General features: G+C 38.3%; 1 protein-coding gene across 4 annotated transcripts in view; it reads left to right on the forward strand.

Moving 5' to 3' along the window:
* The window catches only part of AKT3 (AKT serine/threonine kinase 3), a 327,384-nt gene that overhangs the window by 125,091 nt on the left and 185,493 nt on the right, over positions 1-16,800 (forward strand). For 3 of the 4 annotated variants that reach the window (XM_023632779.2, XM_070255721.1, XM_070255720.1), the window contains one exon: positions 12,270-12,395. The exons of the other annotated variant lie outside the window; for it this stretch is intronic. In XM_023632779.2, coding sequence (XP_023488547.1) covers positions 12,270-12,395 — 126 coding nt within the window. The remainder of the gene's footprint in view (positions 1-12,269; positions 12,396-16,800) is intronic. 4 annotated transcript variants of the gene reach the window in all.

Here is a 16,800-nt window from a genome sequence, read left to right on the forward strand (position 1 = left end):
TTGTTTGATTTGTTCTGTTCTCTTAAAAATGTTAGATAGATCTGTGCACTCCAATTTGATGACGGCATTTAAGCACATTCAGCTCTTTTCTGAGAAAATGACAACAGATGACTGGCCACAAATTGCCAAATTAGATTGGTTTACAAAGAGGATAAGAAAATTGCCTAGGAAAGTTAAGATGATTTTCCTTGGGTGTGTTTTACTTTTTGTTTCTTTGATAACAGATACTCTGGTATTCGAAATTATTTGAACCACCCTTTTGAATATATGGCAGCATTCATTGAAATGAAAGTGTTACATTCTCTTCAGTTTTATAAACTTAAGCATAATCTCATCTTTAAAATACAATATAGATCAAGAATAATTTACTTCACTGGATGTTATTGTTATATGTAAATATAAATATACCAGGAGTTGAAATAAACTCTTACTCCTCAGCTTTCGTAAAAGCCTGACATTGCTGTGTGGTCTCACATGTCTCTGCCTTCAGAGTATTTGAGATGAACAATAGTAAACTTGTGTAACCAAAAAGGAAGAATGGAAAGGCCTGATGTCAAAATAATGAGTTGTATACTTTTGCTTCTGCTTTTGGATGTAGTAACTTTCTTGTGAGATAATTGGAAAGAAACATTAAGATGTTCAGTAGGAAATCCAGAGGAGTGCCTGGTTGTTTCCCCTAGACTGACTTGATGTTGAAGTAAGAAAGGCTATTTCTCTGACCGCGCTTGCAGTTTTTAATGGGAGATTTCAGTTGGTTGAGCATAAATGATGTAATTCATTATTGTCAGTAATAATGGGGAATGAAAATGGGATATAAGCAAAGTGGATGACGAAAATTGAAATTTTATCCACAACAACCAGCACATACTTTATTCAACTGATGTGGAACAGTGATAGTCTGGACAAATGAGATTATCAAATTACATTTTATTTTAAATACTCGATTTACTTTTGTGTAGTTTAATGTTATATATATTAGGTACTCGCTCAATCTTTTTTGATTAGCCATACTTTCAGATGTTTTATTCATTTAACAAATGCTTGTATAATGTTTACGTTGTTCTGTGCTGTACAAATATTAATTTATTTCATCTTCACTGTTATTGTCCCCATTTTCCAGAAGAGGAAGCTGAGGCATAGAGAGATTAAGTGGCCTGCCCAAAGGCACACAGCTAGTGAGTGGCAGAGCCGGCATTTGAACTCTGGGCTTCAGAGTGCATGCTCCCCACCAGTATGATACTCTGCCTCATTCTGAAAGTGCAAGCAGTGTGCAGAGTAGGATTTGGTTGATTTCAATAGATTTCTGTGCAGATCTCCACTTTGTCCTTTACTCGTTACCAGTGTCTGTCTCACAGCCTCAGTGTGGCGGTCAGCGCAGCGTGGGGACCCTGACACAGTCTCTCCGTGTTGCTGTGAACAGGTCTCCTTTGGCAGACCCCAGGCGATGCTTGGCTCAGGGCCATCAAGGGGCCTTTCCTCCTTGCTTCCCCCCTGGATCCTTCCATCACCTACACACTGTGGTACGAGTCTCAGGAAGGATATATTGCCTAGGAAATCAGAGAGAGAGGAGTTAGGAAGGCCACTGGTTCACCCTCAGAATAATGGAGTTTGTAGATTGATGTGGTGTCATTTTTGGGTCCTATTCTATGAAATTTGTTACGGAAGACACTCTGTTGGTGAAAGTCTCGGATAAAAGCCTGTTCTGTTCTGTTGAGGTTTATTCTGTAAGGTGGGGATTTTTATATAGGGGCGGGAGCGTTGAATCACCTGAGGGCTTTTTCAAATGGCACAGGCCGCCTCCTGATGAGCAGGCACTGCCGTCTGCCGACTCCTGCCCCGGTGAGACACTGTCACTGCTCTGTGTCCTGTCCAGCAGTGTGTTGTCACAGAAGAATGGAGTGAGCTCTACGGGTTGCCTCATAGTGAGATTTCTGTTGGAGAGAGCTTTTTGGACATGAGCGTAGTTCTTATTTTGCATAGCGATACGTTTATTTATCCATTCAGCTAATGAATAAATGCCAGCCTGCTCTCTGGTTGGTGCTGGAGATACATGGTAAATAGGTTTGTGTTGTGGAGTCACTGCTTCCATACGTGATGCTCATGAAGGCTTTTCACTGTAGTGTACATATAAGGTAGGATTTACACTGATTTAAGTATTTAGAGAATGTGGTGTGGTGAAATGGAAATGCTTACAGTAAGGAAGTTGTAAAGTTTCTGATGAAATTATCTTTTGAATTGCTCCCTTTCTTTGTAATTGTTTAAAATTCTGTGGCCCTGGAGACTTTATTAAAATAGTACAGGAATGGGGCCGGCCTGGTGGCGTAATGTTTCATTTCGTGCGCTCTGCTTCAGCCTGCGGTTTGCAGGTTCAGATCCTGGGCCCTGACCTAGCACCACTTGTCAAGCCATGCTGTGGCAGCGTCCCACATAAAATAGAGAAAGATTGGCACGTATGTTAGCTCAGAGCCAACGTTCCTCAAAAAAAAAAAAAAGCAAGAGTGCAGGAATGACTGTTTAATGCATTGTGTGGAACTGAAGACGTCTTGATGTAATGCAGACAGCAGATTAAAAAGAAAGCTCTGCTTTCACAATCTACAAGGGTGTAAATGTAAGCCAGATGCTAATTTAGCTCACGTTTAACCCAGCAGGAAGCTGAGTACATATTGCTTAGTTCTCCACAACACCTCTACTGCTATGTAAACTATCTCACTGTTTGTTCTTCTTTAAATGGCCAGGATGCTATTTTTCTCTTGGCTGGTTTGTATTGATGCTTGGTTCTCTGTCTTTTTCTCTCCATTCACCTTGCTCTTTTCTCAAAGTAAAACTTAATACTATAACTCTATTAAGATGTTCTTATGTTTAAAATAATACTAAGTATCACATTTCTGGTTCAAAATGTAATGTTTCCTAAAAACAAAGGGAACCAGGATTTGATTAACTGATTTACAGAATATCATCAAACAAATACCAGAATGCTTAAAGATAGATGGTAATTGTGCAATTTTCTGAATAACGAAAGAAAATTATGAAGTAGATAAAGTGCTGACAGACCAGCCATTCTGAGCTCTCAGAGCAGCTGGCATTCTGACATCTTGTGGTATTCAGTGCATAGGTACTTTTTCCATCATTGCTTCAGCTTCAAAGCAAAACATGGACCCCAGCCTTCTTTAGGAAGTAGATATGAAAACTATACTTAATATAAAAATGACAAGTTCATGCATTATGCAGTGGAAGCAAAATTTCTTGACTATAATATACTTTTCAAAATAATCATGAAGGAGCATATGTGGTAAAGCAGAAGAATGTGGGTACATCTGGAAAGCTTTTACGGCATCTTGGAAGTGCAACGCAGAATCACCAAAATTGTAAACACCTTCTATTTGGTCAGTTGCAGTGGTAACATTGACCAGTACAAGAACGCACAAATCTCTCAATGACCTTACGCAATAGCCAGACAACCTGGGTGAAATCCTCGTAACCATCTGAGTGTTTTGCAGTATGCCTTCGTTAATCAGTACTATGCAGAAAACCATGAGAGAAAAATACAAGCATGGGCCCTATCTTCAAAGCTGAAAGGCTAAGGTGTGTTGTATGTTATGCTAGATGAAAGTAGCATCATAAGCTATATTACCGTGCTTCTGCTTATATTGTCATGAGGCCTCGAAGAGGAGTGGGTGCAGTACCGCATCTTGGAATCATCACAGCGGCAAACCAGTTCTTTCAGGAGATACTGAAGATCACATGCTGATTGTCCTCCCGGTCCCTCCCTCGCAGCAGCGCGTCAAACGGCAAATGTCACTGAGCACCTTTTTCACGTGGCACATAGGATGCTGTTTGGAAATGCCAAGGCATAGGAGATGGAGCCATCCCTCACTGTGACTTCCTGGATCACTAAGAATGATAAAAGAAGTGGGAGGAATTTTCATTTTGAATTTTAATTGCTCAAATCATCCACTTTTTTCTGTTCTCTTTTCTCACAACTGCCAGCTACACTTAAAGCTACATGAAGGAGGTACTCTGCCTGTGGCAGCTGTGGCGGCGTTCTCAGTACTGTACGTATTGTGACACTTTTGAATGGATGACTCGATTAGAAGCCCGTTTTGCCCAATTCTGAATAAAAATCTTTCAAGAACCTTATCCTTTGTTCTGTGATACTCAGCAGTGCTTTCAAATGAGTGAGCTGGGCAGGGTCTATAATGCAAGCATGTTGTGTAGACATCACCCAGTTTTCAGAGACTCAACACACGTCCAAAGCTGGCTGGTGACAGTTCGTCAGAGAGACACCTGGAATGTAACCCTTTGAAGGGCAGGGAGAGAGTCTGCTTGAGAGGACTTCATGGAGGGGGAATGGTAACCTAAAAACTTAGCTTTGCAGTAGCTGGAAAACCTGATCAACGTATATTTAGTGACCACCTACAATATACAAAAGCACTTTCATATTTTTAAAAGTTAAAATTAAACTTTTTAAAAAAGTTAAAAGGACAATTTCAGAAATTGTTATTATGCTAGCTCATTGCTGTGGAGGTAGTATTTAAAAAAGGCTTTAGGATTAAAAGAGGAGGATGATGATTTCAGTAAGAAACACATTTCTTCCACTCCCTGAGAGACGCTCGTAGGGCTTTTCCTTAGAACTAATTGGAGTAGGATGCTTGCAACCCACTATATAAAAGTGTAAGAGGCAATTTCAAAGATTGCAAGTGTTTGTGTTTATCATCATGTGTTTCTTCAGTCTCTATATTTGGTTTTAAGATATTTAAGACATAGCACACTATTATGAATTATGCATTCAGTACTGATTTGTTTATGGCGCTAATATTTGTGAAGATCCACTAGTGGAAAAGATTCTGCCTTTTTTTTTTTAGGTAGTTCATATGCGTAGATTTGGTTGGCATCTGTCAACAAGCAACTAAATATTTACTATACTGTGAACCATGAAGTTAAATAGATTTTCTACTGAAATTAACATTAAACCTCTTTTTGTCTTAGGTAAAAGTTGACCCATGAAAGCTTTTATTTAAGACTAATCGTTTCTTAAAATCACATAAATTTATTTTTATTGAAAGCCACTATTATTTGCTTTAAAGCTCTTCTTTGGAAATTCTTAAAATATTTGTATTTTCATGGTACTGTGTCCTGTGTATGTCATTTAATAAAAATAATTCAGAGAGATCTTAGACTTTTGCTCTCTTCTTTGGAAGACTAGTTAACCTCTGATATTCCACCCCTATCTTAAAAAAGAACTAAAAGTATTAAATCAATGCTGTGTTTTGCTATTGCATAGTCTTTTCATTTCTTTACATAGGAATCAAGTTTTATATACTTGACACTAGCTGATGGAGTGAATTTACTGCTGCTTGTTGTCTGTCGCCTCATTTCTGTAAATACTCCTGAATAAGTGCAATATTGATTAGTTCAATATTTAATGAGAGGTTGGAGATGAATTGTAAGTGATATTACCATAAATGGTAATGGCTCCATTTAATCATAACAAAATCTCACTCTTGCTATCTGCCAGGTGATCAGGTGATGTTCTAAGTGCTTTTACGTCCCGTCCTTACCTTCAGATAGGTGCTGTTCTGATTCTCGTTTTTCAGATGAGGAAGCTGGGGTATAGAACAGTTAAGCAGCTGGTACATGGAAGAGTCAGGATTGGAACCCAGGTTGTGTTGCTCTTGAGCATTCATTGTCTTACCTAGAGGGTTCTCATGGTGAGACAGGGAAGCGAAAGAACTGAGCCTAATTTGAGAAGTTCATTGACCCTATGTTGACCACAACAATTTGTCGTAATTTTTATTACACAACATAGTGTTTAAGTAAAGTTTCTTTTGTTCTGAAAACATGGCTGCATGCCTTATCACAGAGACAATATGGTCAACTTCTTTTTTGCATAAATATGAGTGGCACTCTCCCTTTGTAAATAATGAAGGTTACAAAGCGGTTATTTTTTATTAATATGTGAATTGTGTGAATATCATCTATTCATTTTTTCCCTCAAGGATGACAGAGACAAAAATAATATATCTTAAAAACTTGATTTGTGATTAAACATCAAAATAAAATTAAAAAAAAATATTTTCAGGAAAGCTAAGTTTATAATTATTTCAGCTTTATGGTAAATCAAAACAATAATGCCTCTTTCTGGACATACATGTGAAAATGCCGCCACCCTCTTCCTTAGAAGTGATTAGCTGTTGAAGCCTGTGTTACAGCAAGTAGGAATAGTCACTGGCAGTTTAAAGAGCCGTGTCAGGGGCTGGCCCCGTGGCTGAGTGGTTAAGTTCGTGTGCTCCGCTGCAGGTGGCCCAGTGTTTTGTTGGTTCGAATCCTGGGTGCGGACATGGCACTGCTCGTCAAACCACGCTGAGGCAGCGTCCCACATGCCACAACTAGAAGGACCCACAACGAAGGATATACAACTATGTACCGGGGGGCTTTGGGGAGAAAAAGGGAAAAAAAAAAAAAAAGCTGTGTCACCTGTGTCTATTACAGACTCAGAATTTCAGTTTGTTTCCTGCTGGTCACTAGCATGTTTTACTTTATCCTAGGAAAGTAGCGTATCTTGAAAATGATGCTTGTTTGGTCTAAATGAATTCTAAATAATCATGGTTTTATGGGATTTGTGAAAAACAGTGCTACAGTTGAATAGATTTCCTTTCTTTTTTTTTTTCTCCTTTTTTTCCTTTTTTCTTTTTGAGGAAGATTAGCCCTGAGCCAACATCTGCTGCCAATCCTCCTCTTTTTGCTAAGGAAGAGTGGCCCTGAGCTGACGTCCATGCCCATCTTCTTCTATTTCATTTGTGGGATGCCTACCACAGCATGGCTTGATAAGCAATGCCATGTCTGCACCCACCATCCCAACCAACGAACCCCAGACCACTGAAGCGGAATGTGCACCCTTAACTGCTGCACCATCAGGCCAGCCCCTGAATAGATTTCCTTTCAACTGGACTGTGTCTGTGTCAGGTAACTCTCCAGTGGTGTTTAGCATGGCTGTGACAGTTGAGGCCAGGCCTCCAGTAGACAACTGAGTGTTTCTGAACTGTCACCAGCCAGTATGTGCTTCACTGCCACCTAACTTCCTGCTTCTCTTGAAGTTAGAGTTAGGCCCGGGTTCTGGAGTACAACCTAGCCTTAAAATGGGATCAAGGGGCTGGCCTAGTGGTGTAGTGGTTAAGTTCACGCACTCTGCTTAGGTGGCCTGGGGTTCACAGGTTCACATCCTGAGTGCAGACCCAGTCACAGCTCATCAAGCCATGCTGTGGTGGCATCCCACATAAAATAGAAGAAGATTGGCAACAGATGTTAGCTCACAATCTTCCTCAAGCAAAAAAAAAAAAAATCCTCAATTTAATCACATCCTTTGCCATATAAAGTAACATTCCCAAATTCCAGGGACTAGATATATACATATCTCTTGGGGTTCACCATTCAGCCCACTAAAGAAGCCAAAATATCAGAATTCATGTTGGGAAATATATGTGTTTTGGTATTGGTAACAGCATACTTCAAAATAGATAAAGCCTCCAGCCGAGGAGGATGAGAAAGAATTGGGAGCACCCATTAAAGTAGGAGAAAGTCAGGAAGAGCCTGTGTGTGAAATCTTGTCCAGGTGTGACTGCGGTGCTTGCCGAAGGCTTATCATGGTAGTGCATACAGATTTTGAATGTGTGTTAGTCGGTGTCTGTAGAAGAATTTCTTCAGAAGACGTAGTACCCCATAAATGCTGCTGCTCTATTTAACAGACTTTTCCCCTTATAACCAGGCCGTCGTCTTAAGTTAGTTGAAACCTATGGATTATAAATATAAGAGTATGATGCAACTTGGCTTTCGTGCAGCAGGTATAAACTTAGATGTAAATGCTGTTTGAAATCTAAGATGTGGTTGACTTTTAGCAGTCTGTCTTCAAAGGATGGGTGGCAGAGAGGGTACCTTTGTTCTGGGCACATGGATCCATAACAGCCAGGACTTTGGGGCCACCTGGTTAGAACAGCCTGAGAACATGTGGGTCATCTGAACTCTCACTGCCTCCTCCAAGGCTGCAGGGACAATTCTGCTCTGCTGCCAGTGTGCAGAGTGTCCTGCTAAGGGGTGGTGAAAAGCTGTAACTTTTTACGCTCTTTTGAGCTGTGAGGCATCGTCGTCTTCTGTACTGGGTCTAGTAGGTGGCAGTAAAGCTTCCTTTTTTAATTCATACCTTGTAAGTTTGTGTTCTTTGTAAGACCCATTCCTTTGGAGGAAAAAGAACCCCTTCTCAGTTCTACTTTTGGAACTAGAAAATGAGTATTTAACTAGACCAACACATCATGCTATTATATGAACTTTACTTGATAATGTTGATGGGACCCTATAAAAAAGGATCTGCTTTCAGGAGATATTCAAAACCCTTCTCCGAATTTCAGAGGGCACGTGGAATCTGGTGTAACACTGGCATGTAAGCTTTGTGAGGTAGAGACCTTTATTTTGTCTGCTACTGTGTCCTCAGTACCTAGAAGAAATGATGAATGAATGAATGCACTCTTAAGTATCTTGTCAGAAAGGCCATTCATATTATAGATGACAAATGACAAGAAAATAATAATTGGATTCAGGAGTCTTCATTGAGAGTTTGAGATCCACTATTAGCTTAGTGTGATAGTACAATTGCTGATTAAACTGGGTCAATTCAAAATTATTAATAAAATTGTGTGAGAAATAATACTTATTTTTCTCTTATCAAGAAAGGAAATTTTGACTTTTCAGTTTTTCTCCTGTGTGAATGACTGTTTAGCTCACAGTCTTGGTATAATATATTATGTATCAGGGATGCATAATAGATATATTTATTTATTTTATTTATTTATTTTCTTGAGGAAGATTAACCCTGAGCTAACTGCCGCCAATCCTCCTCTTTTTGCCGAGGAAGGCTGGCCATGAGCTAACATCCATGCCCATCTTCCTCTACTTTATATGTGGGACGCCTACCACAGCATGGCTTGCCATGTGGTGCCATGTCCACACCCAGGATCCGAACCGGTGAACCCCGGGCCACCAAAGCAGAACATGCACACTTAACCGCTGTGCCACTGGGCCAGCCCCATAATAGATTTATTTTTAAAGAACATTTTGGCAACCAGAAGTCCTGCTATAGATGCATAAAATATTTTAAATTTCCTAAGATTTTTTTACTAAAAAAGGTGTAAGATATATGTGATGAAGTTTTGTTTCTTTCATCTGAGCACGTGAATGCTTAGTGGGTGGCAGGAAATGATTCTTAGAAATAAGCATTTTATTTTTATTTAATCTAACATTTTTTTGAATAAGTGTATTCAGTACTCTTAAAAAATAAGAAGAAATGGTGTTATCCCATTTTTTCTTCTTTTAAATTTTTAAAATGAATTTGTTTCATTTTATCTTTGGTATAATTATTAAACTATTATTTCTTACTTACTTGACAGAGTTACAGCGTCTTGTACCAATATGTCTGTTACTGTTTTACAGTAGTGTTTGGAAATCTAAATGTTATATCACTAATTAGAGAGTTAATATCTAATGATTTCAAATTTTATGTAGGAATACTTAAGTAAAAATAGAAAAATAAGTATAATCAAGAACGGAACTCTTTAATTTTTTAAAAAACTATTATTTATCTTATTTTGGTAGCATTGGTTTATAGCATTATATAGATTTCAGGTGTACATCATTATAATTCCACTTCTGTATTCACTACATCACATTCACCACCAAAAGTCTAGTTTCCATCCATCACTGTACAAATGTCCCCTTTACCTCTTTTGCCCCCCTCCCCCAATGTGGTAACCACCAGTCTGTTTTCTGTATCTATGTGTGTGTTTGTTGTTGTTGTTTTTGTCTTCCACTATTTCATTTTTTTCATAGGAACTCTGAGTTTAACATTCATATTTTATAAATTTGGCGTGTGTTTGTTATCATTTGGGCCATATTTCTTCAGTAAAACAAAGTGAGAAGGGGCGTCAGCTTTTCTTTTTCTTTCCCTTTAAGTCCCTCTGATGTGCTTGTGCAGAGGTTCATGCACATATCCTGCATTTATTCATTTGTTTAGTGAATTCTTGCTGAGCCTCGATCAAGTGGTAGGCACTAGGTTGGGCTCTTGGAGTATATCACTTTAAAGAGGAAGAACTGACGATGTTTACTACCAATGGTGAAAATCACTTTTCCGAGCAAAAATTAGAGCTTTGGAGAACACGTCTGCCATTATGAGCTTGACAGTTTTCCGGTGCTTACTCTTCTGATGTGATTTATACTGACAGCGAATGTGATGTGTAATGAAATGTGTCAGTATTTGGAAGGTCATTATTACTCAGTGGACCAGTGTTATCTAAACGACCAATGAGTCATATAACAAGATCACGCATGGTGTAGAAGATTCATTCAGTGTGCAGTATAGACCAGTGGATTTTCACGTGGCAGACTACAGAAAGTTCATCGATGTGGTCTCAAAGTCCACACTGTGATTAATCTTTTAGAAAACTACCACTTGTCAAATGCTGGTGTAGTATCAGAGGAGGATGTCCATGACCACTTGAAGACTCTTTTCCATTGCCAGCTACATATCTGTTTGAGCAGGTCTTTTTCCTATATTTCAACCAAAATGACGTACTGCAGCAGAATGAATGCAGAGGCAGGTATAGGAATCTGGCAGTCATCTTCTAAACCAAACATTAAAGAGGTTGGCAAAAATTTCTGCTCTTCTCCCTAATATTTTTTAGGAAATAAGATTATTTTCATAAAAAGCATTTGTTATATGTAGTGAGTTTATTATTACTTTTAAAGGCTATACTAAAAGAATTTAAATTTTCTTCTTTTCAGTTTCTAATACAGTAAACATTATGGATGTAATCTACATAAACAAAAATTTGTTGGGGTTCTCAGTAATATTGAAGGGTATGAGGAGGTCTGAGGTAAGATGTTGGACAAGTGCTGACTCAGAGGAATGACTCCATGTGGAAATCTGTGTTGGGGTGAGAGTATGGAGGAGCTTACATTTTATGCTGAGAGACTTGTGCTTTACAGTAAATGCTAAGGAGTCAGAATATTTTGGAGCAGAAAAGTCATACAATCAAAATGGTACACACAGACATGAGATTAATCTGGAGGTGATAGATGCATTAGGATGGAAGGGGTTAAATAGAATGGGAGAGCAGTCACAGCATTAGCAGAAGGGCAGATAAAAGCTGTTAGGGCCTGACTTAAGTTGGTCTAAAAGAGAGACTTATGCAGATAGTATTGACCTAGGTACTCATGGGATAAGGAGAGGGAACAGGCAGGTGTTAGCTCTGAGCTTAGGTAACGGGGTCAGGAGAAGCTGACTTTCGGGGAAAGTTCAACTGCTTTCAAATTTCTGTAGTACTATGATTAAGCATTTGAGATTGAAATACCAGGTAGAAATATTCAGCAGAGAAGTGAAAATTGAGGCCAGGTAGCCTTCCAGCTCTTGTAGCATCAAGGAATACCTCTGATGCCACATTAAAATTAAGAAGAGTTATGAGGTATGCAAAAGGTGATCTGGTTGCTAAAACTTTGTATTTTGGTAGCTAGGCTATAGTTTTTGTCAGAATCTGATAAAATATACATTTATTTACTCTGACGTGCTTGGTGCTGTACCGTGTGTTCTTACAGTTTCTTTGTTTGTGTGTGTGAGTGTGTGCATGGTTTTTATGCTCTGGTAACCCTTGTTCTTTCATTTCCCTCACTTATTTACAGCATTGTAAAGAAGGTTATTCTCCTATGTAGAACAATAAAGTGTTTAAACAAGTTATGATAAAGATTTACCAGTGAAAATAGACTTCTTTCCCTTTCTTTTAAAAAAATGAGAGAGTCACTGGTATGTGAAAGAGAAACGTTTGTTTCATATCCCTCTTATGATAAGTGCTTTTTGTTGAAATTCCTTGGTTCTGTGTGGATGATTTACCAAGGCTTTTTAAAACGGCTGAAAATATGCTCTAACAACCATCTGATAAAATGAAAAACTGAACAAAATGTGTACTCAGATGAATGATTCTCTGAAGAAATAATGGTGTAAATGAATTATCAAAGTGTGAAATCATTAAAAACAAAACATGTTTGGGTTTTTATTGAATCTTAATTGCAGGCTTATGTATTTTCTTTTGTAAGCTAAGTTAAAAGAAAATTGCCTAACTAAATTTTTGGAGGCCAGTGTTGTGGGACATATATTGTACCATAATTTATTTTTCACATAAAAGCTGCGGTTCATTTTTTTCCCCAGCATTAACATGCATGCTCTCCTCTTGTAGGAGAATATATAAAAAACTGGAGGCCAAGATACTTCCTTTTGAAGACAGATGGCTCGTTCATAGGGTATAAGGAGAAACCTCAAGATGTGGACCTACCTTATCCTCTCAACAACTTCTCAGTGGCAAGTAAGTTGATTAGGATTGTTGAGTCACGTTGTGTGTGTTTCTTTGTGTGACCTTATGTGTGAGATGTCTTAGGATGTATGAGGATCCTATGAGAAAGTTTAGTTTGTGTTTAATAGCAGAGAAATTTTCAGCTTTGGTAGAATTTCAGTTTCTCAGTTTAGGGATTATCGATAATATGTGGTCTTATAGAATGTAATATCGTTTAATATCTTTTATAGTTAGAACTTGAATGTGATAAACACAGTTCTCCAAATGTATACCTAAGTTTTTCTTTATAAAATGTAAACAAAGACCTTTGAAATTGGCTGCTGGAGTGAACGTGGTTGTAAGACATTGCAGTACTCAGTGCATTTCTAATCAAAGTTTCCCGTAATAATCTTAGCTCTTTTGATTGACTGTATGGTGAGAAACAAGTGGTTTACATTAGAAATTATTTTCTGGGGAGATTTTTCTTTGTAGTTAAATTTTTATTCCTTACAAATATCTAGCAAAAATTTTCATAATTTAAATTTATTTAGAAATGATAATAGTTGCTTGAACATAGCACAAAGTAAAATGAAAGATGATGATGATGGTTATTGTTGTTATGACCAGGCTCTTCAGAATGTTCAAATTACTGATTAACCAATGAAAAGGTTTTTCCGTGTTAATTCAGAAATAAGGCATTTTAAAAGTTAGGTTAAGTTAAAGTAAACTTGCGAAAGGGCTAAAGTCTGTACTGTTGAGGTAAAATCTTTAGATACCGTTCTTAATTTTGATTTTGGTTGTGTGTTGTTATCTACCAGCCATATTTAGAGGAGATATGAGGGAAAATTGAAGTAAAAAAATACAAAAGACGATAAAATACAACATCAAAAAATCCAAGATAACAAAAGTCCTTGAAAGTTACAAAAGTCATTTTACCTTTATAAGAGTGCCAGGGCTTTTTATGGATACTCTCTTTTAATTTTTTTAAAGAATAAACTTAAAACAGTAAACCAAAGGGTTTATGAAATCACTTGAATGATAAGGTTACTAGCTTTAAAAAAACACAAAACTCTCCATTTGTTTAGGGGATTCTTATATAAGGATTTCACTTAAAAAAAAATGAGAACACTGTTTATGTGTTAGTTAAGATTATTTTCTCCCCCACCAAAATGCTCATTAGTTATTTATGGCTTTCTTTCAGTAGGAAATTATTTAAAAAATCCTATTGTCAAATTAAAATCTTGTATTTCATATTGACTTAAGAACACATTTTCATTCTAAAGATCTTTCGGGTGAACATTTGCTTTAAAGTAATAGAAATTGGCTTTTAAAACATTAGCAGTGTACATTGTCACATCCTACCTAAAGCAAGTATGGTTTCTTAGTTTCTTTATTTTACTAGCAAATGCTATTGGTTTGTATGAAATAATTTATAAAAGTATAGAATTCCTGTATCTGCTGATCAAAATGCGGCATTTTTTGACCTTATGAAATTTCACACCCCAACCAATTTTAAAGACATACTGTATGTCACAGTCTGCCAACATCTGCTCCAACACTTCCACTGGCAGAGGCGGAAATAGATGCTGCGCTCTTGGGGAGGGATCCTATTTACTGGCTGACAGTCAGCTTATCCACGAAATAAACATTAGCTGACATCTGTAATCTTTTCTTGTATAATCAAGTAGTTGTAGGTAGTTGGTGCAAACTAACAAGTAAAGTTAGAGACCAGCTTAACATGGATCTTATAATGAATAAACTACTTTAAATTGATTATTCTTAAAGCTTGACTTATTGAAATCTTAAATTTTATAGATAATAATTACCTGAGGAAATAATGAGTAGTGAAATGGGCAGTGGTTGAAGAAATAGTGCAAATTGCAGCTTTGCCATAAGCCGTGAATATGACCTTGGGCAGGTCATTCTCTGAAACTCTGGTCTTTTAGTTCCTTTATCAGCATAGTGAAAACAGTTGGATTTAATGAATTTGTAAGGCCCTTTTTGTCTCTAACATTCTGTGAGGGGGAGTTTGAGCAGGCCCTAGAAGACTGAAGAGGAGTTAAGCAAATTAAAATAGAGGAGAAGGATATTCCAGGCAGAGGGTGATGAAGAATGTGTTTATGAGACATTAAGAGAAGGGACAGTTGGAGCAAAAGAGGATTACTTCACCAATAGTTTCCCTTTTGCCCCAGCCCCATTTGGTATATGAAACAAGAGACTATTTTACACCCTATTTCTAAGGTATGTTGGAAACTGTTATATATACATATATTCCATTGATAGCTGCAATGTGAGTCCTCTGTTTTCCTGATAAGTAAAAATGGTACTTCAAATTTAATCTATGTGGGTTTTGTTTTGTTTTGTCTTGTTTTGTTTGAGGAAGATTAGCCCTGAGCTAACAACTGCTGCCAATCCTCCTCTTCTTGCTGAGGAAGACTGGCCCTGAGCTAACGTCCGTGCCCATCTTCCTCTATTTTATATGTGGCACGCCTCCCACAGCATGGCTTGATGAGTGGTGCACAGGTCTATCCCTGGGATCCGAACAGGTGAACCCCTGGCCGCCAAAGCAGAGCATGTGAACTTAACCACTGCGCCACTGGGCCAGCCTCAAATATAGGTGGATTTTAATGGAATTTTAACAAACTAGGCTTTTTATCAATATGAAAAATTAAATTATGAGAAGTAGAAGGGTGGTAGAATTGATCTTTCCAATCTTCATTAAATTTGAAATCCCTTCTCTTCTGATTTAAAATTTCCAATAATTGTTTCTACTTCTCAGTCCCCCGCAGTCCAGCTTTCTCTCTTATTCACTTGATTGAACCACTTTTAATAGATTCTCCCATGGCCACTCAATCTCTAAGGCCAGTGGACATTTTTCAGTTCTTCTCTTCTTGGATTTACATCTGGGCTCCATTTTATTTTGTTGATCACCGCTTCCTTCTGGGGATGATCCTCCCAGTGTGCTCTGGGCTGCCTCTCCCCTGGTTTTCTTTCTTTGCCTATTGCAGGCATTTTGGTGTCTAACTGGGTTCTGGCCAAGGCCTCTTTTCACTTTGAACCCTCTCCCTGGGGATCACATTCACTTTAAAGTTTCAGTCAGTACCTGTATACAGTTTCCTCTCATACTTACATATCTTCAGGGCAGGCCTCTCCCCTGAACATTAGGTTACTCCATTCAGTGGACTACTGGACATCTCTCTCCAGGTGTTTTTTGGACTCAGCATGCCCTAAGCGAACTCAGGGTGATTCAGTATCTCAGGTCTGTCTAGAACAGAAACATGGATCCGTTCCCTGCCTTCCTTTTCTTCACATCTTCACCCTACTCCCAGTTCTTTTCTAATCTTGCCGATTTTGCTTCTTATTTCTTGAACTTACGTCCTTTCCTGTGGTCAGCCTAGGACAAGCCCTCGTCATCTCTGCTGTAGATTCTTAACTGGAGGCGCCGCCTCTAGTTTCCACCACTCATATTCTTCCTTCATGTGACTGGCAAAGTGATCTTTCTAAAATTAAATCCAACTGTGTCATTCCCCTGTGAGGGCTCTGGCCTAGATCTTCATTGCCTGCTGGATAAAGTCCAGCTTCCTTAACATGTCATACAAGGATCTCCTCAGTCTGGCCTCTGCTTTCACTTCTCGCTTCGTCTCCCTTTGCTGTGCAGTTACACTTCGGCAGTGCAGAGCTGTCTGTAGTTCCCTGTACACACTACGCTGCTTTTCTACCCTGAGCTTTGTTTGTTTGTTATTCCCTCTGCTTGGAATGTCCTCCTGTGCTCTGTTTGCCTGGATAATTTTTTTTCATCCTTTAAGACAATTCAGATTTAAGTTCCAAGCCTCATTCCTTGCTAAGTTACTCCTCCCTGCCCTTCACAAAACTGTTATCTTTTGTCATTTTCGCATTGTTTCTTGGTTACTTTCTTCATGTGTATGTCTCATCCACTAGTCTGTGAGGTATTTTAGGGGAAAGAGCCTAGTGTTATCTTTATCTCCTACTGCCTACATATTAGGCTTGATAATTATTTTTGAGTGAATGTCTGAAAACATCTAGTCCAGGTTTTTCCTTTTTCAGATGAGAAAAATGGAGCCTTTGGAAATTCATTGGTGTGGTTAAGGTCGCTCTAGTAGGTAGTGCTAGTTAAGTTTCAGGATTAAAACTCAGGTTTCTCTGCTGCCATTTAAATGTTATTTCCCCACCCCCATTCTGTGACATTTTCCCTATATTAAGAGCCTTGAGATCTGATTTTGGGTTGGAGTTCCAACACTTAAATTGCTAGATATCCTTTGGCATGTAGAACGTAAACTCTCCAAGCCCTATAAAACGTGGATGATGGTCTTTGACCTTCGTCCTTCTTTGGGTGGGTCAAATATGAGCTGTATGTGAAGGTGCCTTCTAAATATACTACTGTAGAAATGTAAGTAAAAATAGTGTTTTTTTCAAGCAA

This window comes from Equus caballus, chromosome 30, assembly GCF_041296265.1.
Source record: "Equus caballus isolate H_3958 breed thoroughbred chromosome 30, TB-T2T, whole genome shotgun sequence".
Taxonomy (NCBI): Eukaryota; Metazoa; Chordata; class Mammalia; order Perissodactyla; family Equidae; genus Equus; species Equus caballus.